Source organism: Mixophyes fleayi, chromosome 5, assembly GCF_038048845.1.
Source record: "Mixophyes fleayi isolate aMixFle1 chromosome 5, aMixFle1.hap1, whole genome shotgun sequence".
Lineage (NCBI taxonomy): Eukaryota > Metazoa > Chordata > Amphibia > Anura > Limnodynastidae > Mixophyes > Mixophyes fleayi.
The window spans coordinates 65,465,043-65,489,693 of record NC_134406.1 but is presented as its reverse complement, the minus strand read 5'-3'; the positions used below and the strand labels follow the sequence as shown (position 1 = coordinate 65,489,693).

Here is a 24,651-nt window from a genome sequence, read left to right as displayed (position 1 = left end):
TTAATCTCTGTAGTTTTACTTCGGTGCATAATAAATATGAATTATATTTCAATTTTGACTTGGTTGCTATTTATAAATTGAAATGGTGTGTCCTGGGTTTTTCTTTTATTTGCCCCTTTATATGGTCTAGCCTGAAGTATCTGTAAGTTGAGAAAGAAGTGGCAGAGGTAGTGGTCAATTACTTAACTTCTTAGATTAGAGAAAATAGTATACTATAGGGAAAATAGTCAACTATAGTAAAAATAAGTTAATAGTGGAGATATGGGTCAATTTATTAAAAAGCATAAAGCCGTATGCTGATGTTATTGCAAGCAATCAAGCTTTTTATGCTGCATCCTGTACAACAAAGGGTTACTGCCTAATACTGTTAGCTGTAAAATTCACAGGCTTTTACCAATGGCAGCTTTCCCATGTCTATTTAACATATATAGCGGCAGTACTTGTTTTATGGCAAGCCTCTTCTGCTAGAGACACCCATAAGAGATGAAAATCATTAAAAGAAAGCTTCATTCTTTGACTAAGCATTTTTTAATGTTTAAATATTTTTATATAGTTTTTTACATTTTTTTTTAAAAAAAAAATAATACTTGTCTATCTTTTTTGTTTTATAGTAGCTAACCTACTTTTATAGTAGCTAACCTGTTTTATAGTAGCTAACCTACTCTCACCTCGCTCCCCTTCGATCTGTACTTAAAGCAGCCGCTAGGCTCATCTTCCTTTCTCGCCGCTCCTCTTCTGTCTCCCCCCTCTACCAATCCCTTCACTGGCTCCCCTTTCCCTTCAGAATCCTGTTCAAGCTCCTCACTCTTACATACAAGGCCCTCGCCAACTCCACAGAACCCTACATCTCCTCCCTCCTCTCTACTCATGCTCCATCCCGCCCTCTCCGATCGGCCAATGACCATCGCCTCTCTTCCCCTCTGATCACCTCCTCCCATGCGCGTATCCAAGACTTCGCCCGCGCGGCCCCCCTCCACTGGAACAAGCTCCCTTCCTCCATCAGAACTTCCCCTAATCTGTCCAGTTTCAAACGGGCTTTAAAAACCCACCTTTTTCTTAAATCTTTCCAGTCTCTCACTTAACTTCCTACCTTTTCTTCTGACTCTTCCCCTTCATTCCCTTTCCCTTATCCTTATCCTCCATTACTCCTTCTCTCCTTCTCTCCCCCGTGTCTCTCTGTCAGTCTACCCCACCCCTTAGATTGTACGCTCCTTTGAGCAGGGTCTTCTCTCCTCCTGTCTCCACCACTTTTAACTCTGCTCGCCAGCTACCTAGCCTTCCTCCTCGAGGACCCCCTTCCCCCATCCCCTCTCGCTCCCTCCTTTTCCCCCTGGGGGTCTCCCTCTCTTCCGTGCCCTCCTTCCTAGGTGCCGCTGTTGGCGGACCTACCCCTCTCCCCTCCCCCACCTATCTAGCTGTGCCCTGAGCTCACTGAGTTACTGTGATTATTGTTTACTGTTCTGTGCTGTCTCACCTCGTACTGTAATTTTGTTTGTCCCTGTAAGGCGCTACGGACACCTAGTGGTGCCCTATAAATAAAAATTAATAATAATAAAAACAATAATAGAAGCTCAAATCTGCTGCTGCAGGCTCACGCATGCTTATATCACCAGGGACTGGCCTGACAAAACGTTAACAGTTAACTCCAGGACAATAACGGGCTCACAGTGTATGTCCCCATAACCTTCACAACAACCTTAAAATTCTTAACCATTTATATCAAATAAAAACACAGAGTCATGTATAAGTTTGCGAAAAAATGGAGGACATATTTTATTATTTATATTACTCTTTTAACTAACCTATGGTGGCGGAGAAAGGGCACTGCGGGACAGTTCCCAAGCTGATATAACCAGATAACGTGGGAACTGGCAAAACCGCCATACATCCACTAACAAGGGGATCTCATCCCAAAACTATCATGTGCTGAATTGGCGTCAGAGTGACTGCCCCCCTTCTAAACTCATGCTGCCCTCCCTCACCGAGCCGGACAGGGGACCCTCCTCACCGAAGGACCGAGGAGTTAGTGGTGCCTCTAAGGGGACAGGGACCTGCGGCCAACTACCATTAGCGCCCACTAACCAGCCGCTGATCGCAGTGCCTTCCTACTGCAAACAGTATAACGTAAACTGCCGTAACTAAGGAGTGGGTGGGATCTCATGCTGAAGAGTGAGGAAAACCAGGAAATGCAATCAGCTATATCAAACCCAGGACCCTTCCACAGGAGCTACCATTGGTCGGGCCCACCCTGATGTTAACCCTTCAATGTAAGTGTTCAGTCTGTTACAAACCCTGTCGCCCTTTAAGTGCGTTCGACCTAAAAGCCTCACTTGTCATTTTAGTGCGAGTATTGCTCAGTTGCACAGGCAAATTTTTTTTTTTTTAGAAATTGTGATGATAAGTTATTGCATGAAAACTAATCAGCATTTTCGCCAGAGAAAGGGGTCTATTGAAAAATAGTCCACTTTGTCTATAAGTAATGCACAATTGTAATCTATATTAATATTTAAATTTTTCAGCATTTTAGATACGATCAGTATTAAGCTTTTATCTTAACCTTACATGTACAACATACAGGTTTTTATGTAACTGAAAACAGGATGGAAAACTGCCTGCAAGTAAATAGCCTTCACTCTTTCCTTTCCACTGAGCATTATATATTATTGCAGAATGATGGACGCAGAGATCAATCTGTAGATTTGAGTAAGTATTTTAAAATGTATAATTAATATTTAAGCATAACATTAAGAATGACATAACTATTATGTATTTTTTTATAGATATCATAAAAAATCATTTTATTTTAACTTTTCTACTGAAGTCTTAATGGATTGTTGCTTTTCACTGTGCTTTAAACAGCAAGTAATATTATTATTATTATTATTATTATTATTATTATTATTATTATTATTATCCTTTATTTATAAGGCAACACAAATGATCTGCAGCACAGTACAGACAGCATAGAACAGAATAGAACATAGCATTACAGGACATTATGATAAGCACACTGCAGTGAAAATTACAACACAGCTATGATCAGCCACACAGAGCAATATGGTATAATGGTATCTCAGAACAGAATAAAAGCAGAAAAGGGGAGGAGGAGTGGTCCTGAGAATGAACTAAAGCAAGCAGAACCTGTGCCCAGATGCGTGGGGGCAGGACTAACAGGATCAGAGTACGTAATTGAGGTGCGAAAACAATGGAGATGGAGAGACCAGGGAGGAGTTGCAAAATGAATCTGGCATGCAAAACACAAAGGTAATAAGAGGAAGAGGACATGAAGTAAGAGGGTCCTGCTTGCGAAAGCTTACAATCTGAGGGATAGGTAGATAAACAGGAGACACACAGTGGTGAGTCAGTGTAAGTGAACTAGAAAGCTGATGGGAGGAGTATAAACAAGAGTGGGTGGTACGAAAAGGATAAGATGAAATGACAAACAAGGTTGAGGAATACTATGACTTTGTGAAAACAAACTACATGAAGAAGCAAAATAAGGAGAGCAAGAGATAAAAGTTAGACAGTTGAATGGTAGGCTTTACTGAACAGGTGAGTCTTAAGGGAGCGTTTGAAGTTTTGCAGGCTAGGGTATAGCCTGATAGAATGAGTCAGATTGTTCCAGATTAAGGGGCAGCACAGGAGAAATCTTGGATGTGGGAGTCTGATGTGGTTACCAGAGGGAAGGTGAAGCGGTGATCATTGGCTGTTCGGAGAGGGGAAGAGGAAGCATGAAGGGTGATGCGGTTGGAGACATAGGAAGTTCTCTAGGTGGGGGTGAGAATACTGAAGAGTATTCTGTACCCGGAAAGGGAGCTGGTGTAAGGCTTGACACATAGGGTGGCAGAGGTGGACTTGCGAGAGAGGAAGTTTAGTCTTGCCAAGTGTTGGTATTGTAAACAGTGATGGAGAGGTGGTGAGGGGAAGAGAACAGGAGGGAAAACAATAAAATCAGTTTTGGCCATATTGAGTTTAAGTAAATATTGGGATATCCAGGAGGAGATGGCAGAGGGGCAGCAGTACACCTGAGAGAGGATGGACGGGAACAGGACAGTAGATTATAGGTAAATTTGGGTGTTGTCGGCATGTGGATGGCACTGGAGGCCGAAGGAGCTGATAAGTTCACCCAGAGAAGAGGTGTACATATACATAAAAAAGGAGATGGCCAATGATAAAGCCCTGAGGGTCTCCTATGAGAAGCCGGGAAGCGGTGGAGAAGGAGCCTGAGGTACAAACATAAAAAGAGTGGTTATAGAGGTAGGAGGTGACCCAAGAAAGAGCAGTGTCAGAAAGGCCAATGGAATGAAGGATGTGCAGCAGCAGAAGCCACAGAGAGGTCCAAGAGGATATGCAGGGAGAAGTGACCTTTGGATTTGTTAGATAGAAAATCATACATGACTTTGGTCAGGCAGTTTCTGTGGAGAGGAGGGGGAGGAAGCCAGATTGGAGAGGTTTAAGGCATTTGTAGACAAGCTATTCATGTTTTTTTGAGGCAAAAGGGAGGAGAGCGATGGTGCGGTAGTGGGCAGGGAGTTGGGATCAATATAATTTTTTGGGAGAATGGGTAACGTGTAAAGCATTAGGAAAAGATACCAGTGGAGAGGAATAAGTTAAAGAGATGGGCAAGGTGGGAGCAGGCAATGGGGAGAGGGAACTAAGGAGGTGTGAAGAGATGAGATCCGGTTGGTATGCTGAGAGGAGGAAAGGGCATTAGAAGAGAATGGACTTCCTTGCCTGTGGTAGGGCTGAAGTAGGACATAGAATGGTAGCTGGAGGGCATTTGGAGGAGGTTGTGACAAGGGGGGTAACCTGACACATTAGGTGAATAAAACAAAAATATCCTCAAGTGAGACCTTCCTGCTGCAAAATGATTTTGGAGAGACATGATGGACCCACTGGCAGATCTACCATATATGCAATGTACACAGGCCCTTTTTCAAAGGGGCACAGTGCTGTTCTCTTGACTTTTGTGCACCTATGACAGAGGTAGGTATAAAAATTACCAATGATTTATGGGTTTCCCATAGTCCAAATATCATGTCAGCCTTGTCAGCACAGCTTTGGCAACCCTGTCCCCTCTTGTACACAAGCCCTCCCTATTCATAAAGCGACCCTGTATGGACCTGCATACACAAAAAAAACTCCCAAACCAATAGAAAAAGAATATAAAACCTTAAGTAAATGTTTAATTTTATAACATAACAGGATACTACACTATGTAATATATGTAGTATGTAATAATGTCAAACAATGCAGTCAGTTAAAATGTACTGTACCTGTGATAAAGTTGATTTGCATGAGAGTCTTGACATTCTCTAAAATAAAAAAAAAATGAAAATATTACTCAAATGATCAAAAAGTAGTCAAATGTCAGCATATGTTAGATCTCTTATTACTATCTATCGATATGCACACTGTGGTCCAGAATTAGAGTTGATCGATTGTTGTATAGTGTAAATTGTGTGAATTTGCTCTGTGCGTGCCCATGAAAAAAACATTCAAGTACCTAAGCCTATACAGAGTTGCACGCAGTCACACTTGGACCTGCTTGCATGCCGTGAAAAGGCGTAACAGCAAGGAGGGAAGGGGAGTTCTAACGAAGGCCAAGTACTTTAAAGGCGTGTTCACGGAATCGCGAGCCGATGCAGACCTAAATGCAGACGCAGATACTCCTTTTACAAACATATAATTTTCACCACACTAGGGGCTGCTGCAAATACAGACTGATGACAATGAAGATCAATCACCAGCACTAACTACTGCTGATTCTGAAACTGCTGGGTGCTTTCCTCATTGGTTGTGCATATACTGCAGGATTTTGTGCATTTAAATTTTTTTTTTTGTTATTTTCATTCACATGTGAAGATTTATATCTGTTGTATTATATAAAGTCTAATAGAAAATGTATTTTTCCATATGAAAACATGTTTTATTATGCTTCATACCTGGTTCTGTGTATGTAGGTGTAGGTATGCCTGTTGTAAACCTTGCTCACATGCAACAGATGCAGAGCTGGACGCATCTTGAGATCTGCCCGACTCAGGTTATGGGCTGAAACATGTTTGTTTTTGTGTGCACATTTTTTGGGCCATAATTTACACACAAGTTGCATTCAACACTACATTAGGTCCAGTGTCTATATAAAGTTCTGTCATCTTTCACATTTTGTTTTCTTACAGTACATCAAGGAATGAAAATTGATTTATTAAGGGATACTTTGACTTATCAACACAATATATATTGTAGTATCAAACAAAAATCAATTTTCAATCTTTAGTTTTCCATAATTACAAATAAAAAACATATAATGATTGAATACATAAGTATTCACCCACTTGTTTTAATACTTGGTAGAAGCACCTTATAGCTGTAAATATATTTGGTACATCTCTACCAGCTTCACACGATTGAACACTATCATTTGTGCTCATTATTATTTGTAATACTGCAGGAGTTCCCTCAGGTCAGATGGAAACCATTGTTAGCCAGCAATTTTCAAATTGTACAGATTAATGGAATTAAGGTCTGGGCTTAGACTGGCACAGTCCAGGACATTGTTTTTTGAATTTGAACCACTCCAATTTTTTTTTTTAGCTGTATGATTTTGGTATTTTTTGCTGGAAAAGTATTCTTTGCCTAAGCCCTAGGTCTCTTGCAAGCTACACCAGGTTTTTCTCATGAATTTATCTATATCTTGCTCCATCCATTTTGGCCATCTATTTTGACAAGTTTTATGGTCCCACCACAAAGCTTCATAGTAAAGATGCTGTTCTCAGGTTAATGCACTGTGTTAGGCTTGCACCAAATGCAGTTGCTAGTTCATCACACTATAGAATCTTCCTCCACCTAGTGTGTGGGTTTCCTACATGCTATCTGATATACTCTGGTCATGTTTTCTTAAACAATGTGTTCCTTACTACCATCCTTCCATTAAGCATAAATTTATGATGACTGTAAATCTGTTATAGTTTCCCTAGACCTTTGGATGTCCTCCGGAACAAGTGCTCTTCTTACATTAATGATGAGTTTTGGATGACAGTCTGTTGTAGATAAATTCGCAGCTGGATTATATTTTATGAATTTTATTTATGAAGGACATGACAGTGCTCCGGGATATTTCAGATCTTTGATATCTTATATACTTTTCCTAATGATTACTTTGAATGTTATTTGATCTTCACGATGAAGCTCTTGTTTGGAATTACATTAACCATTCTCTTAGACAGTTGTATATTTATTTTTAAATCAATCTAATTGTACACATTGAGGCTCCAATTAAGTAATTATGTGACATCTGAAGACAACCGATTGCACAAGGCCTTATTTAGGAGTATGTTAGCAAAATGGGTAAATACTTATCGTCTTCTTTAAATTTGCAATTAATTAATAATTAACTTCACAATTGCTTTAGTTTTACATTACAGAATGTTTTGTGTTGGTCATTGCTGAGAATTCCTGAAATCCCTGAATAAATCAATTTTGATTCCACAATGCAATAGGAAATGAAAATGTTAATAATGCCAAAGGGGTTGAACACCTGTATTCATCTGTGGGGTGCTAATACCTTTCAATTGGTGCAGCAATATACTAAATAAATAATCAGCACTCACCAAGTTTTAAGGTGAATTTTTTTTCTCTTTAAAGTATTTTCAACACCTTTGCCAATTCTATAATGTTATATAATTATATATATATAAGATGATTATTAAAGTAGGTCAACAAGCATGGGGCCTGTAAAAGTGGAAACCAAAGCAAGCTAAGTCAAATTGGACTAATCAAAATTTCACAGGGAGACCGGTATGGAGCATGGAGTTCCTCTCACAATGTGATACCAGTCCCAGCCTGTTCAGCACAGAAGAATTGGGCTCACAAAAAGCATGTGGACTGCTCTTCAGGGCAAACCAGGGCTTCAGAAGCTGCACATAATACGCATCTTAGGAGGTCATTTTGGAGATGTAGCCTACTCTAAATAGGCTGCATCTTCAGGATGCATGCTAAAATAAAGTATGCATATCTCTATTTTAAATAACTTGCAAGCCTTGAATCAGCCTTTCTAAGTGCAAGGTACTTGTAACTCAAAATACTGATTTGTTTTGCAGCTCATATATTTGTAAATCAGGTCTGCAGTTTGTTAAGTTTTACATAATAAATAAATTTTTAGATGTTTCTCCCATCCTAAAATTCAAACAAATGAATTGCGTTATATTAAAAATGTTAGTTAACTGGTGGATTCCCTGTGATCCCTGCACTCCACACATGCCGCTACACTATTTAAGTATGCACACTTGTATCTTTCCTAAATCAGAGGTACGCATTTAGGGTCACAGAATATGTTTTAGGAGTCTCCTGTATGCCAAATGTTCAAAACATTCTTTCTTTTGGGAACCCAGAACAATGACGCATATGCATTTGTGGCGACAGAATAATAGCATACTGACACTTGTGGTTTCAGCTAAAAGAAAAGGATTGAGTACTGCTGCCGTAAACTATAACATATCCACAGGGCTGTCAAGAGGAATTCGGGCCCCGGTATAGCAACTTCTTGGAGCCCTTTCCATTGCCGCCAAAGGTGGCGAGATCACACCAGGTTGGTTGTTGAACCCACTACATAGACAAGCCAGGTTCCCCAGGCAGGCCCGGGTCCCAAGACTTTCTACCTGCCCAGCGACCCCCTCTTGGGGTCCATGCCTCTCAATAGAATGGAACGCTCACTACAATTATTTGATTTTAATTTTTCATTAGGATGTAATTAAGTTTGCACAATTCCTGGGCCACAGACTGCAACTGAGTTCAATTTTATGATGTCACTGAAGATATTTAAATGCAAGCCAATAGTGATGTTTGTTGATCTGTAGGCATTAGTTCATATCATGTTTATATCTGACATTTTGTCTGTTTACTCCCACTAAGCAAGTAGACAGCGTGTTTGCTTTTAACATGGTCCCTTTAACCATGTACAATATGATTTGCTCCCAAACTCCCACTTAAACTATAATTCCATCAAAAAATTGTGCAATTAGATGATTTACCAGGGGTCTTGCATTCAGATCCAGAGAGGCCAGCTTACAGTAAGTTCAACAAATGTACAGCCCAATAACAAGATTAAGAAAGGATGTTGCCCTTAGCTCAGGTACCATCCCTGTTGTACAGTAGACGGCAACCTGAAAAATCATTTCCACTCTTGTTATAAGCAATCTGTATTTTCTCTCATTCTAATTTCTCCTCCACTTAACTCCCTTGATCTCTCCTCCAACATGGGAAACACAAGTGCAGCAATTTCATGAGCAGTAAGTATTAGGTAGTAAACATATTGTCACGAGCTGTGGGCAAAGGCACGTACCACTAAATGTTACTTCCTGCTGGATGCTCAATATCTAGGGACACTTCCCAGCGTCTTAGCGGATTATTTAAGTAGTGATCATGTTATTGCTTATGTAGAATTTGGCAGCACAGATTCAGCTCCTCTTGAAGCATTCTGTTGGCTGTTTGTGTCTACATTATTGCAGAAAGATGTTCACTCCTTGACAATTATAAATGCAATGTACATGTATAGTGCAAATTCAGTTCTTGTTTCTCATATCTTTGGTGTTGTTTTTGACCTTCATGCTTTTTGGATGCTCTTACCTCTACTTGACCGAATCCTGCTGCTTGCCACTTTCCCTGACTTCTGCCTGGACCATGACTGTTGTTTGCTATCTGCCATCACCTCTCCCTGGATATTAAACCATTCTTGCAATCTGCTGGCCCTGACCTCTGCTTTGATAATGAAGAATTCTCGTCTGCCACCTGCCCTGCCCTGACCTCTGCCTGGATTTTGCCTAGCATTTATCAACTAGTACTTATTTATTACACTCTGTGCACAGCCCTTAAGTATGCATTATCAGGTACTGTATAGCGTCTCATTAAGTTCCTGCTCCAGCAACTTACTAGAATAAGCATCTACGACTGTATGCACAAGTCATGGGGGTAACTGAGTATTGGTGAACACCTTAGCTTAAAATATATCTAAACTAGCTACTTGTTTGCTGATTTCCTCTAATTAATTATCCGCATTAGTTTCTAAAACAGATTTCTTAAACAGAACTCAGTAGTAGTTTTTTGGAACATCTCTAAACTATACTGGTAAAAAAAAATTGGGTTATTATGCTGAACATCGAACTGTATATGGTAGGCATGTGGCTGTAAAATTAGCAGGACAAATAAGTTTCCATTACTGTTTTATCTTATTTGGGACTCAAGTATGGAGATAATTTTATGGCTGAGTTGAGCTCAAAAGGGTGATTCATTTCAAAATGGTAATAACCTGATTTCACCATACTGTACTATATAGAACAAGCTAAGCATATCCTTCTTGTGACACCCCACACTGTAAGCATTACTTTGTTGCCATCATGACATTGCCAGTGGAGAGAAGCCGAGAGGCTCCAGGAAGAATAGAAGAAGTAAGAAACAGGAAAGAAGAAGCGGAGATGCGGTCAATGAGAAAAGTAGAAAATGTAATTACATTAAATGGAGGAAAGGGTGCTGGAGCAAATGGGCGGAGAGGGGGCTACAGTAAATGTTGAGAGTGGGGGCTGGAGGAAATGGGGGAGAGGAGGCTACAGTAAATGTTGAAATAGGGGACTGAAGCAAATAGGGGGCAGTGGGGGCTACATTAAATATTGAGAGGGCTGGAGAAAATGGCGGGCAAGGGGGCTACAGAAAATGCGGAGAGAGAGGGCTGGAGAAATTTGGGGTAGAGGGGACCACAGAAAATGTGCAGAGAGAGTGCTACAAATAATGAGGGGTAGAGGAGTCTACAGAAACTAGCGGGAGAGGGTCATGTGCGAAAAAAGCTCTTATGCTGGCGAACATGTGTGAAAAAGCTATCTAGGGCATGGATGCATATAAAAGAAAAGCTACTGGGCAGGGGGGTATGAGAGAAAAGGTGGTATAATATAGGTGGCATGTGTGACGAGCTGATGGGTACGAGTGGGCTGGGGGCATGTGTTAGAAAAGTTGGTGGGCAGTGAGGGACATGTCAGTATGTAAGAGGTGAGTGATGTCAAGTTTTTTTTACTTTGTTCTGAAATGTAATGTTTGTAGCCTCTCCTCTAGGTAACCTGTGTTTGCTCCTGGGCAGCAGTAAAGCTGCCCAGGGTACATCTGAACATCATTGCATCTGGAACGCAGCCTTACCAGCCAGCCAGGAGGAGGTAAGAGTTACTATTTATTTTTTAAAAAAATGTTATGTCCCATATGAAGGTGTCTCCCTATTCACTCTGTACAGGTGTCTGCTTGCCCACTCCATTTAAGTGTCTGCTTGTCCCCTTTCCATATCTATATGTGTACCTTGTCTGTGTATTAGACATGTTTTCCATATTCTTACATGCATACTTTATTTTGGAATAAGCAGGGACAAATGCACTAATACATGGCAGTGGTTAAAATCTTTCCCGGTTTAATTCAAATGTAAATCTTGTGTTGTATAACTCTTCTAGTTAACTTTGCTTTCTTTCTGCCACATAGTATAGTGTGTGTGATATATAGACCATAATTAACTCCATGACATTAACTCCTAATGTACAGATTTGAAACCAGATATGGCAATTACTGTATAATGTTTAATTGTTTAATATAATAAATTAAAAAGCTGAAAGTTTAGAAATATATACATTACAGGTTTTGTTTTATCTCAAATTTCACCCTGAGATAGCTAATTATGGACCTCAGTTAGTGTTAGGAGCAAAGCAAATAAAAGGAACACATTTGCTTCTGGACAAATCCATGTTGTAATGTAAGGGGTGCAAATTTATTTATATTTTTGAATGAGGTGGAAATAGTGGCATCTTTTGCGTATTGTGCTGGAATACTGGATAGCTTCATTTTACACTGCAAGTTAGAGTTGAGCTAGGACATGCACCCTCCCAACTCTAAATCTATCTGAACATTTTAATTTTGCCCCACCTGCAATGCAACATGGTTTTGTCAATATGCTCCTTTATTTGCTTTGCTCCTAACTCTAAATTAAGCCCTCTCTGTTTATTGAGGCCGAAAAAATCTCTCTTGACTGTGATAGAATGTGATCTATTTCTATTACAAATGATTTGTGTTGAGAATGTTTTTACATTCCTTTCTTAAAAATGTCACAGTCATTGATACTTTATACAGACAATACATGGATTATACCCAACACCATTTTTCCCTTAAGACTTCATTAAGCTTTATGGATTGGCACATCTAAAATGTGTCTCTGAGCTGAAGACTAAAAAGATGTTTTTGGATATATTTTGGATATATTTTTACATGGAAAAAACAAATAATGAGATTTTTATTTCTCAACAGTTTAGCCCTGGCAAGTTTAATTAATTTGCTTAAAATATTTAAGTCGCACACCAGAGTAGTACATTATTTTACCTATTCCCTTTTTCATTTGCTCCCCAAAAAATTAGTTTTAAAACTGAAATTCATTTTGTTAAGCTTCAATATATGTTAGCAGAAAATGCATTTAGGCACATTAAGCATTCAAAACTAAATGTAACAACTGCAATAACAAGTGTAAAATTATATTTTATATGTAAATATAATATGTGTGTTTCTGTGGGTGTATAGAGTTGACAACAAGAGGGTTTATAGTAGCAGATAAAAACCAATTATTCCATCTATACTTCCATTTTTTTTAATTATTTCTATTTGTCCCTATAGGCGGGGATGGGAAAATATTTTAATTAGTCTTTTGAAGACACATAGACACATTTTCAAGTTTTCACTTTTCATCAGGGTTTTGACTCAATGTGACAACCACAATCACATGATATGTGATACGAGCAAAGAGGCTTTGGAATGTTCATTGCATAAGACCTCCATCCTCTACCATCACATTACCAGTGAGGAGCTTGGTGACCAAATGCATCCCAGATAGAGACACTTTGTTTTGCAGTGACAAACAAAAGGGTCTACTTACTATGTAATTTTGAAGATTTACTATCACAGAGTTTATCAATAAAGGTTGTCGGGAGAGAGGCTATATTAACTGGCAGCGATAAGATGAACTATGGCCAGTGAAGGGTGCCTCTGTGCATTCATGAGCAAGCTTTCTGGTTCATGCATAAGAACTGGAAATGGAAGCCCGGACTTGGGCTTCCAGTTCCATATCCATTAAAAATATAAGCTTATTAAAAAAATGGCACAATATAGAAGAAAAAATAGTTAAATTAAAAAGGAAAAATGCTTTATTTTAATATTATAGCATTTTTTTCATTACTGTCCATGGGCTACTGAGATACTTGGGGGAAGCTTCTCTTGAAGCCCCATTACTGGCCTGGGGTTTTTTAGTCCTTACCGGTCCGAATGATTTGATCATTAGGGAAACGCCAAAAAAATCTGTAAAAATTTGAGTTTTGGGCTTGCCACCCTTTGATAAATAAACCCCATAGATTGAGATTGCAAACAGAAAACAGCTCATGACTTACAGGAGAACATTCAGCTTCAAGGTAGTAAAGGACACCGGAATCACACATGGAATGGGCTACAAGGACCAGTTAACAAAGAACATATGATGGATAGAAAACAAGGAAACTGGCAAGAAAGGACACAAGTTATAGAACACATGATGACAGTCAGAGACACAAGGTTCAAATAAGAGTTATACATAGTGCAAGAAAGAGGGTTCAAATGAAATACAAGTTTGTGACACAGATTATGACATAGATTATAAAACGTTGATATATTTTCAATTACCAAAGGCCCTCTTTATCCCAATAAATGTACTTACATCACTTTCATGGCCCTCTCGAAGATTATATGTAAGATCTTGCTGTATATCATCTACAAATTTATGTGCATATTCTGGGTAAAAGTCCAAAACTTCATAAAGACCTTTGAGAATAATGCATTGAAGATCACAGTAAGTCAGAGCTTTGACATCTGCATTTGTTTTGATTACTTGATCTTTAATTGATAGATTTGCTCCAATTAAATCTCCTTTACCTGTAAAGAACAAATTGGATGTAAACAGAATTTTATGCATTTGAAACATTATGGCTTGATTTGCATTGTAGTTGTTCTTTGGCAAGTCAATTGTAGATCTTCTGGCCACTTTGGGAAAGTAATTAAAGTAGTAAATATTGCTATAAAAACAGGCGTTAACATTACAATTAACTTTGCAAATACATACCTACCAAATCCATTGTCCATGATAACATCAGACCAAAAAGAGAGACAGGGTGCAAGGAGGGATCTGTATGGAGAAATACCTCAGCTGACTTCTGAATTTAAATTAACATCAACATACTATATTAGTAGGTTTTATTGCTTTACATGGTTTGTAAATGTAATGCCAGGCTGTGTTTAATGAGTTTTGTTGCACAGTGCTTAGAACTGCTGCCCTGAGGACTTACCTTTGATTGAGACAAGGGCAAAACTATAGCTGTTGTGCAAGGTTTGCCTTGCCTATGGTGCCTGGTGGAGCCCAGCGATGCCAGTCCATCCACTACAGAAGCTACCATTCTATCCCAGAATTAAACAGGACTTTACAGAGCATGTGCTGGCACGTGCGATAAGCATAGCAGGAGCCTCAGGAGAGGATGGACATATATTGTTGGTCAGCCTCCCCATAATTTTCGTTACAGGGACTGGTGATTGCATGTTATGTTGTGGACAAGGGAGCTATCGGCATTAGTCAGTATGTCCTCCCTGTTTCTGTGTAGGACTTCTCCCAGTTTCCACAGTCTAAAGTCAAACAGTATTGGCAGGTTAATTCATCATTTCTAAATAGATTAGCTCTGGAGTGTGCATGTCTATGTATATATGGCTGGATAATTTGAATGTAAGCTCTGCTGGGGTAGGGACAGAAGGGGTTTTATAAAGTTCTCTTATTCTACAGCACTGGGGAATATGTTGGCACTATATAAATAAAGAATAATGATAATTTGTTTCCAAGAGTCTCCAGAAGACCTTGGACTTATCTATGAGAGCAAAAAGAGTGTATTTATTTTAATAAAGTGTCTTTCCTTGGAAGCATTAAATGTTGGGAGGTAAGCAAATGGGTGAAACTAGCCAAGACATGAGTGACAGTAGCATGAGTCAGACACCTTTGTTATACAGGCACATGTAGAATATCAAGTTTTAAAACTTAATTGGGGGATATGTCTTTGATATGAAGTCTAAATAAAACAGCATACAGCAATTTTATTAAATATATATATATATATATATATATATATATATATATATATATATATTATTTTTAAAGCACACAGTGACTAAAAGCTAGTAAAGAGTTAGTCTATCAAAATGTGTCAATGTTCCCTAACTTTCAGTGACAGATATCTAAATTTACAAGATTTGTCCCTGGAATTTTTTATCCTAGTGTTTTCCTTATTTTAATATTAACCAAATGACCCACACTGTTTCTCTTGTTTTCTGTGCTAGAGGCAGTTCCTACTATCTAATCTTATTAGGCATGATAGGAAATTATATTTATTATGGTCTAGTATTTCAAATGTAATCAAATTAAATCAGCGCTTTACACATTGATCAGGGGTGTGAAGCTTTCGTTGAATACTGTATGGGCATATCAGATCTAGGGCGCTTCAACAACACCAGCAGCCTTGAACAAACTGAATGGAATACCACTAAACTACTAAATCAATTCGAGCATACAATGGTTTTTACAATGAAGCTCAGTAAATTGTCATACAAGGTACAAACTAAATGTCAGAAAAACATATAGGAAAATTCCCCATAGACACACATGTAACATATATAATGAAGTGATACATAATAGTTCCATAACATCTTTAAAGCACTCCCGTGTCATATATCCTGAAAGGATAGATGTGTTATGATCCCCCTAGGTGTTATGCTTAGATCAATAGGCCAATTACAATCAACTTCAACAAAGGGTCTTTACGTTCCAACCTTCTATTAACAATTAATATAAGGTTGGATTGATTATGGATTTGTTATTTTTTATCCATGTTATCATATTTATTAGAAACATGGTTTAATTTGTATATTATTGAATTTTAATTTTTGGTCTTAGCGTATATGAAGGGAAAAGGAAATCGACTGTTACTCTCTATGTTGGGAAAAAAAACACAGGTTGTTTTCATTACTTCTGATAATGAAGCATTTACTGTTTCCGGCAATAGAGATCTAAATAAACTACCTTCTTTATTATATTTTGAAAGGATCTTCTGGCTATCAAGGATATAGCTTTTTAATGTAAAAAAAATATTAAATATCCAGCTTGTTTTGAATTAAGAAACACAGCAGTTAGCTTAAATGGTTGCTATGAGAACCACTTTAAGATTGTATAAGTATGATTCGAAGATTGTTTTTATTTTTGTAAATTATGTAATTCTTATAGATAGATCTGTATCCCTCCAATGAATATTAGCATTCGAGTGTTGATTATTTTTATTATTGTTTTGATATTTATGATAATTAATTGAAGGACTTTGATTGGAATACTATCGCTATAAATAGTAGTCCATATAAGACACATTCCAAACCTTGAAAAAGGTCTATGCTTAGATCAAAACGCGTTGGTTATTGTTTGGTGTATATTGAACTGCCTTCTGATCACCAATACACTGGAGCCACTATACAAACAAGATTAGATCTAGAAAATATTGGATTCTTTTGTTATATGTGGCTGAAAGGAGAGATTCTGATAGGAAGATTGGCTGTTATCAATAGTACCTTGTATGGGGATGTATTTTGCTTTAAACGTTTTTAATATTTTGCATTAGGTTTTCAAAAGGATAATCTGCCTAGATTTGGCCTTTGTTCTCTTTTGTCTCCTATTCCTTGAATGAATATTTGGGAGTAAGAAGAAAGAGTATACAAGAGAAAAAATGACGTAAAAACCCTTGGTTGAAGTTAGCCACATTACCCTGAATAAGCCTAATCTTGACTGATCTTGGAAGCTAAGCAGGATTGGGTCCAGTCAATACTTAGATGGAATACTATCTGGATATATGATATAGAGATGTGGTTGATTTATCAATATAAGAAGAAAGAGGATACAAGAGAAAAAATAATGTAAATACCCTTGATTGAAGGTAGCCACATTACCCTGAATAAGCCTAATCTTGACTGATCTTGGAAGCTAAGCAGGATTGGGTCCAGTCAATACTTGGATGGAAGACCATCTGAACATATGATATAGAGATGTGGTTGATTTATCAATATAAGAATAAAAAGGATACAAGAGAAGAAAGAACGTAAAGACCCTTGATTGAAGTTGATTGTCGTCTGCCTGTTGAAGTAAGCATACCACCTAGGGGGGATCATAAGACATCTATCCTTTCAGGATATATGACACAGGAATGCTTTAAAGATTTTATGGAACTATTCTGATTCACTTCATTATACATGTTACATAGGTCTATGGGGAATTTTCCTATATGTTTTTCTGACATTTAGTTTGCACCTTATATGACAAATTACTGAGGGCCACTGTACAAACCATTGCATGTCCGATGTTCCCATAAGTGTAGTAGCCCCCTGGAAAGGGACATAATTAGACATGAAACCTTCCCGAACTTTAGCAGGCACACGTCTATTGGTCAAGATCCCAAATCTGTTTTTGGGGCCTCTTGATTATCAGATATGCAATACATTGTATCAGAAACTGCTTTTTTGGGGGTCCTATAACACTGGGACACTGATACATGGAGTTCTTCTATTAGATTGTATTTCATGTAATGTTTATAGACCAGACAAGCCAATAAGTGTTACAATTAACATTAATTTTCCTTATACATATAACACTAACATATTAAGCACTATTATACAGAAAATCTTTATTCATTCACATCAGTCCATGCCCCAGTTGAACTTACAATCTCATCTTCCTATCACAGTTATACGCAAAAGGCAATTTAGGTAGAAGCCAATTTAACCTACAAGTACGTTCTTGGACCATGGGAAGAAAGCAGAGCACCTGGAGGAAACTTATGTAAGCACATGGAAAATACTTTCCACTCCAGGTTAGAAACGGAACAAGTGGAGGAAAACCACACAAACACTGGGAGAACATTCAAACTCCAAGCAGACAGCAGACGGGTTAATTTTGAAATATTGGGCTCCAGTACTGCGAGGCAGCAATGCTAACTACTGTGCCACCATACAATATTGGTTTCAGGTGTTGGAAACTACTCAATGTGCCATACTGGTAAAATAAGTAATACAGTGTATGCACACAGACTGTGCTGAATAGGCAAACTTAGCTTCGTTTCTAACATATTTTCTAAATACTAATGTAGTATAAACATAAATACAATATGCAACATTACCTAGTACAGATTAATGCTACTTAAAATAGAGAACACTAAAATGTCCTCTTTTTAAGATGCAAGACAGTGGATTCTGTCTGGCTGTAGTGCGTTATGGGGCCAGTTGTGCTGTTAGTTGGTTGGATAATAATGAATACTACCCTGCCCTAGGCAGTGTCTTATCATCTTCACTGCTGCAAGTGGGGGACATGCTAGAGCCTTACCTTTTTCCCCCTAAAAGTAATGAGGGATAATAAAATATTTATTTTACAAGTTATTGAGTTGATTAGTCAGTACGGTATATTTATTTTAATTATTTTCTAACTTTAACTTAAGCATTGGCGACTTGTGCTTCTCCAGCTGTTGTCATGATGGTACTTGGATTTCCATAACAATTGTAGAATCATGAATTGCTTTACCAACACACTGGGGGAGGGGGAGTTAGGCATACCAATCTTGGATAACTCTGCAACAGGGGTTTCTGCAATTGTAGCAGGAGTAATTTTATTATTCAAATTATTATTATTATTATTATTATTATTATTATTATTATTATTATTATTATTATTTTGTGTTGCTGTCCAACTGTAGCAGAAGTGAAGCAGGTTAGCCAGAGATTCGGCTTTGCTGGACTTCAATAACAACCACTTGTTTTCGGAATTTCTTATTTTAAATGCATCAGGCCACTTTCTAGCCTCCTGTGGATCAATATTGCTTACTTTCTGTACCAGACATTGCTATTCAGCCTTAGCATATCTCCCCAAGATTCAAACTTCTCGAATCCGGGCACTTCAAAAGGGGGCTTGGCGGTGTTATGATATGGGCCTGCAAAATGTCTTTCTGGGGTCACAATAAAAAAACAGAAAAGGAGCACCTTTCTTTGGCAAAGCTGTTTAATCCATATATTATCTAAGGATGGAATTAACTGTTTAATTAGCCTACTCTGTCAGTTATTTAGTTGGTAGATTGCTTCTTTGTAAGACATATTAGAATTTAAGGCTGCGAGCATTTGCAAAAATGGCTTAATAACATAATGACACTAACACATCACTGTGGTAATTTTTTTTAATAACTTACACAAATCCCTATCATCCACTAAAATTATAAAGGGCAAAATTCTTGTTTTAATAAAGGAATTTGTCTGAGCAGTTGAAATAGAATGACCTGCCTATCATTAAATGACAGCTGTCGATAATTGTGGTATGCTGGTACTTGTGGTTCATCAACAATGGAAAGCTAGATGTTGTCTTTCATTGCTTTAATCCCAGTTTTTTATGTCTGAGTGCAATGTTGATATTACCAAGGGCAGAAAAAGTTTGCCAGACTGCTATGATAAAAGCTTCATCAGGAAGCAATATAGAAAAGCTAAACAATTTCTAAGATACCTCTATTACATACTGTATTTTGCTAAAAAAACCAAAAACAAATTGCAAACTGCATGTTAAATGGGAAATGAATTGCCCAGTCCTTTAAGTCAATTAACCTCCAGCAGTGAATTTAGCAAGTTGAACTCACTCTAGTTTCTACATTTTTGCCTTTGGATTTTATTTTTTATTTTAGAATAAATTAGATTATTTCTTATGTCAAAGACAACATTGTTATTTTAATTGTTAAGCTGTTCAAATAGTGATCAGATCATTTACTCACTGTCTATGTGTATATATACACACTTTATATGTCAAAGATAACTGGATAATATTATTGTTGTTTATTTACATAGCACCAGCATAATCGGGAGAGCAATATCAATATTATACAGACATCTTTGGAATTCTGAAATGAATTAAACATTCTAATGCTTGGGCTATAATTTTCTTTTTCCCTGATTTTCTATAAGAATCATAAAACACACAAACATTAACTATGAATTATTTTGAAGTTCCATCCACCAACTTGCTGCCTGCCTTAACTCTAATACTTGCCCTGCTGTGGATTTCTTTTACTGAATATTTCAGAATTTGACACTATTTGAGTATCTCTAGGTATCTTTTAAGAGAGAAGGCAGAAACTATGTACAATTATAGTATGATATAAAAGGCGATTATTTGCAATTTTCCAATCCACATTAATTCAAATTTTCACTGTTAAGATATCCCCATATTGTACTGATTACGACTCATTTAAAAATAACCATAGTTCCTTAGCTGAAGAGCTAATGAGCAGCTGTCAAGTCAGTGCAGAACATACAATCATCACAAAATTATGCAGCATTATGATATTGTACCTTGTCTCTAGCTCATGAATAGGTCATTTGGGAAACCTCAGTGATTGCTTTGCATTTAAGTACTGCACATGCTATTTTGCTCTTCATTACAGGCACTGTACTCTCAAACTAATAATGTGCTTTTAAGCTTATGCAAGTAATTCAGTGTTCTTGGCTATAGTGGCATAAAGTGAGCGCTCCTTATTGTAATGTTTAAATGAATGCTGAGACTCCTTCATTGCAACCTTATTTGTTTTGAATTGAGGAAGCATGATGTCAATACCAGGAAATATTTATAATTCAATGTTCTGTAAGTACATCTAACTAGCAATTTATATTAGTAATTGGACATCTATGAAAACTGGTGCGCAGGAACAAATGTGCTGTAAGTCAGGTCAGGTGCCAATTTATATTACAGTTTGGAAAAAATGAATGTCAGCAGCTACTTGGTTACCCTGGGGCAAATCAACTGTATTCTGTGCAGCAACTTTTTATATAAATGTATAAATATCTGCAGACCAAAGAGTCTCATCTAAATCTAAACTGATAAAAAATTGGTCTGTATTCCTTGTTTCCTTAGAGGATGATTAGCTGGTTTTAGTATACACTAAAATGAAACAGTGAAAATAAGGATACAAAAGGAAATAGAAAAAAAGCATACGAAAAACAATATATTGTTTTGAAGTTTCCAGTGATGAATTTGGAGTAGACATTTAAAAGTCATAATAAAATAGAGCATGGGGACTTCATTCCACATTTACTGTTTGTCAAGTGCCATTTCAAACATTGGAAAAATGGATATTGTATATATAATATACATATAAGTATGGTATATATTAATCCTGGCCTACTATAGTTACAAACTATATTGTAAAATAAATATATAGTTTGATCTAAACTGTGTCAAGGTCATGCAAGGTATATCAGTTTTATGCAGGATTGTTAGTTTTACTAGCATCTGTAGGTCAGTATTTCTTGGCTTCTGGTGATTCTAGGTACTTAAAGATGACTCCCCCCAAACATACCAGTGTATTCTTTTCTACTATAAAACCATAACATGTAGTTGCTCTTTGCTAACAATATAAAGTATTTAAATGTTCTTGTATGCTATATCCCTATTGAAAAAGTTGTATGTAACCAAATAACCATAAGTGTGAAGTACAGTACATACCTAGTATAGCCAATACCATGCCATCCTTTAGAACCTCCATGGACCCTGAGCACACCAAATAAATCGCCTGCAATGCATCTCCCTGCCGAAGTAGGTACTCTCCAGGAGCACAAAAGGATGTTTTGATATGCAGAGACAGAGACCTGAGGCAACCACGGCTAGCGCTCTCAAAAAGGGATAGTTGTAGAATCTCCTTGTTCAAGTGCATGGTTATATCTGAACGTAGCTCATCTGGAAATTCTTTCAGGAGCTAAATAAATTCAGAGTTGAAATTAATGCAGCTCACCAAATGTCTCCTTGTAGGCTTTGAACGATATAAAGCTTTCCACCTTTTAGAGATGTAACAAATCTAGCTTTTCTAACTTGGATCTAACTAGTGTCATAATTTAAAAATAAATAATCTTGCAGCTACTCTTGTAATGAAATAGGAAATTGATTTCCAGGAAACGCAGACAAGACAGGTAATGTAATTCTGACTTACTAAAAATGTTATTGGGTATAGTAAGATACATTTAATACTTAACATTTGTAAGTACAAAAGATGCAGCTCTCAACAAGCTGAATCCAATTTAAAGTATGTGAACATTGGAATTTTTGTATATTAAAAAAAAGTTTTAATTTTAATTCTGTATTCATAAGAACATCTCTTCAGATTGACAAAACCACTCTAGAATACAAAATTCAGTAACACTTGCATGCAATAAAAAAAAGTTACCCAATAAAAAATACATATAATCACTAATACATACTTTTGTTTCCAATAAAATGAATGACCCTGTAATGCATTATATTTAACTTTACACAATTTTAAACTTGTTTTTCCATGACCAGAAGATTAAACCCCTTCATGCCCTATATTAATCTATTTGGAGTGTGCCTGTTTCATTGGAAATCCCTTTTTTGTCTTCTTTACCAAACATTTTTTTTTTCTAATCAGTAGATATCGAGATTTTAATTGATATTGGAATAAATATCTAGTCAATGCACTGTATAGGAAAAAAATAGCCAAGATTATGGAAAGATACACTATTGTATAACATTGTCCCAAATTGATCTCAATAGTAAGTTTGAGTCTTATGCTAAATTATGATACACAGCATATTTTTTTAGACCAACATATAATAATGCAGTTCGTTTCAGATTAGGACTCATCAAAAATCTAGTGATGATGGATCAATAAAAATGGACAGTAATGAGTAAAGAGGACATGTGTGCCTTATTCTGCAATGGGAATATAAATAATAGAAATGATAGAAAACATCTTCTGTGATCAATCCTCAGAATTGAGGTATACTGTACAAGCTATGGTGGTAATCAAAAGCTATTGGATTATTAGTAAAACATATGAAGCTGTGGTTTTATTGAACACAATGAAACTTCTAACACGTATTATGTGCTTGTCTCACAGAATGTTAAAGATTTAATTGATAGATAATGATTAATAATGATGAACATCTCTTAATTTAAATATCAAATGTATCTCTTTGTTGCACATATCTTTCTAGTGAGTTACTGTGGGTAGCTAGTTTTCTGATTTTTCAGCAAGTAGCTTGACCACACGTGATATTGGCTGAACAGACAGAATGTTTTGAAAGTGAATTCCATTGAATTGCTAACTACACGTGCTCCCTCTCTCCCCTGCGTCTCTCTGTCTGTCCACCCCTCCCCTTAGATTGTACGCTCCTCTGAGCAGGGCCATCTCTCCTCCTGTTTCCACCACTTCTAACTCTGCTCTCCAGCTACTTAGCCCTCCTCCTCGAGGGTCCTCCACCCCACGTCCACTCTCGCTCCCTCCTCCCCCCTGGGGGTCTCCCTGTCTTCCGCGCCCTCCTTCTTGGGCCCCGTCGTTTGCGGATCCTCCCTCCCCCTTCTTCGCCCTCTCTAGCTGTGCATTGAGCTTACTGAGTTGCTGTGTTTACTGTACTGTGCTGTCTCCCATTGTATTGTAATTTTGTTTGTCTCTGTACGGCGCTGCGGATGCCTTGTGGCGCCTTATAAATAAATATTAATAATAATAATAATAATAATAATAATAGTGAACGGATGGTCTATTGCATTGTACAACTACACGTTTTGCTTATGTAGACACATGCCCTGTAATATCTATTGAAAAGTCATGGCATGAGAATTATGTAAATAAATTTACTTATGCTATGAATGTGCAGAATTTACCTTTTTTACTAAAAGCTAATGTTTAATGTATACTATATCTTACGCCCTTAAGGCTAAATTACCAGCCTGTATAAGGTTCTGATACTGTATAATACAGAGAGCTGCTAGTTTGAGATCAGAAGTGACCAGCTTTATATTCAATGAGTGATACCCCTTAGGTTGTCCAATAACTTTTGGTGGTGATTCCAGGGCTCCAACATATTTACAGATAGAACACAGACCAATCTGTTCAAGCAATATTTTGTAATAATAAGCTCTCAATAAATGTATTGAGAGCTAGCACTGACAACTATTATAAAATATAAAGTAATTTGCATGAGAGCAGAATAGCAGTTGCATATACATATTCTCTCATGATCTCATATTATAAATGTGTTACATTCTTTTATCACACTATATAGTCGTCAAGTTTGCTTATACAAAGATAAGACAAAAACTTATTTATCCACTCTGAAATAAATGTCTTATTTGGAAAAAGCAACTATTTGTGTACATATTATCTACTATAATACAGTACTGATTTATTTTGTCAAGGCAGCATCCCCTGCTGTTAAAGTAAATATTTAAGCATGCATATTTCACACTGTGATCATTTAACAGCCTTTAGTTAATTTATTTAAATGGGCAATTAGTATTTGCATGATTATTATGAACTGATTTTTTAATAATTTTATTGCTGTTATTGCTAATGAAGAGCAACACAGTCTACACCTGAATTATCTTATTTGAAAACCAGAGGAAAGATATTTTTATCCATATTTTAATTTGGAATAGTGGAAATTACATGGAGTAAAAAAGGAGCCCTTTATTCACAAAATTATTATGCCTCACACAATCTTTAA

General features: G+C 37.1%; 1 protein-coding gene across 1 annotated transcript in view; it reads right to left on the bottom strand.

Annotated features, from left to right (window-relative positions):
• Window positions 1-24,651, bottom strand: part of KCNH8 (potassium voltage-gated channel subfamily H member 8) — a 325,816-nt gene that overhangs the window by 45,209 nt on the left and 255,956 nt on the right. Inside the window, exons 10-12 of the mRNA XM_075212321.1 lie at window positions 21,638-21,887; window positions 13,754-13,968; window positions 5,277-5,315 (exon numbers count right to left, since the gene is read on the bottom strand). Of these exons, the coding sequence (XP_075068422.1) occupies window positions 5,277-5,315; window positions 13,754-13,968; window positions 21,638-21,887 (504 nt within the window). The remainder of the gene's footprint in view (window positions 1-5,276; window positions 5,316-13,753; window positions 13,969-21,637; window positions 21,888-24,651) is intronic.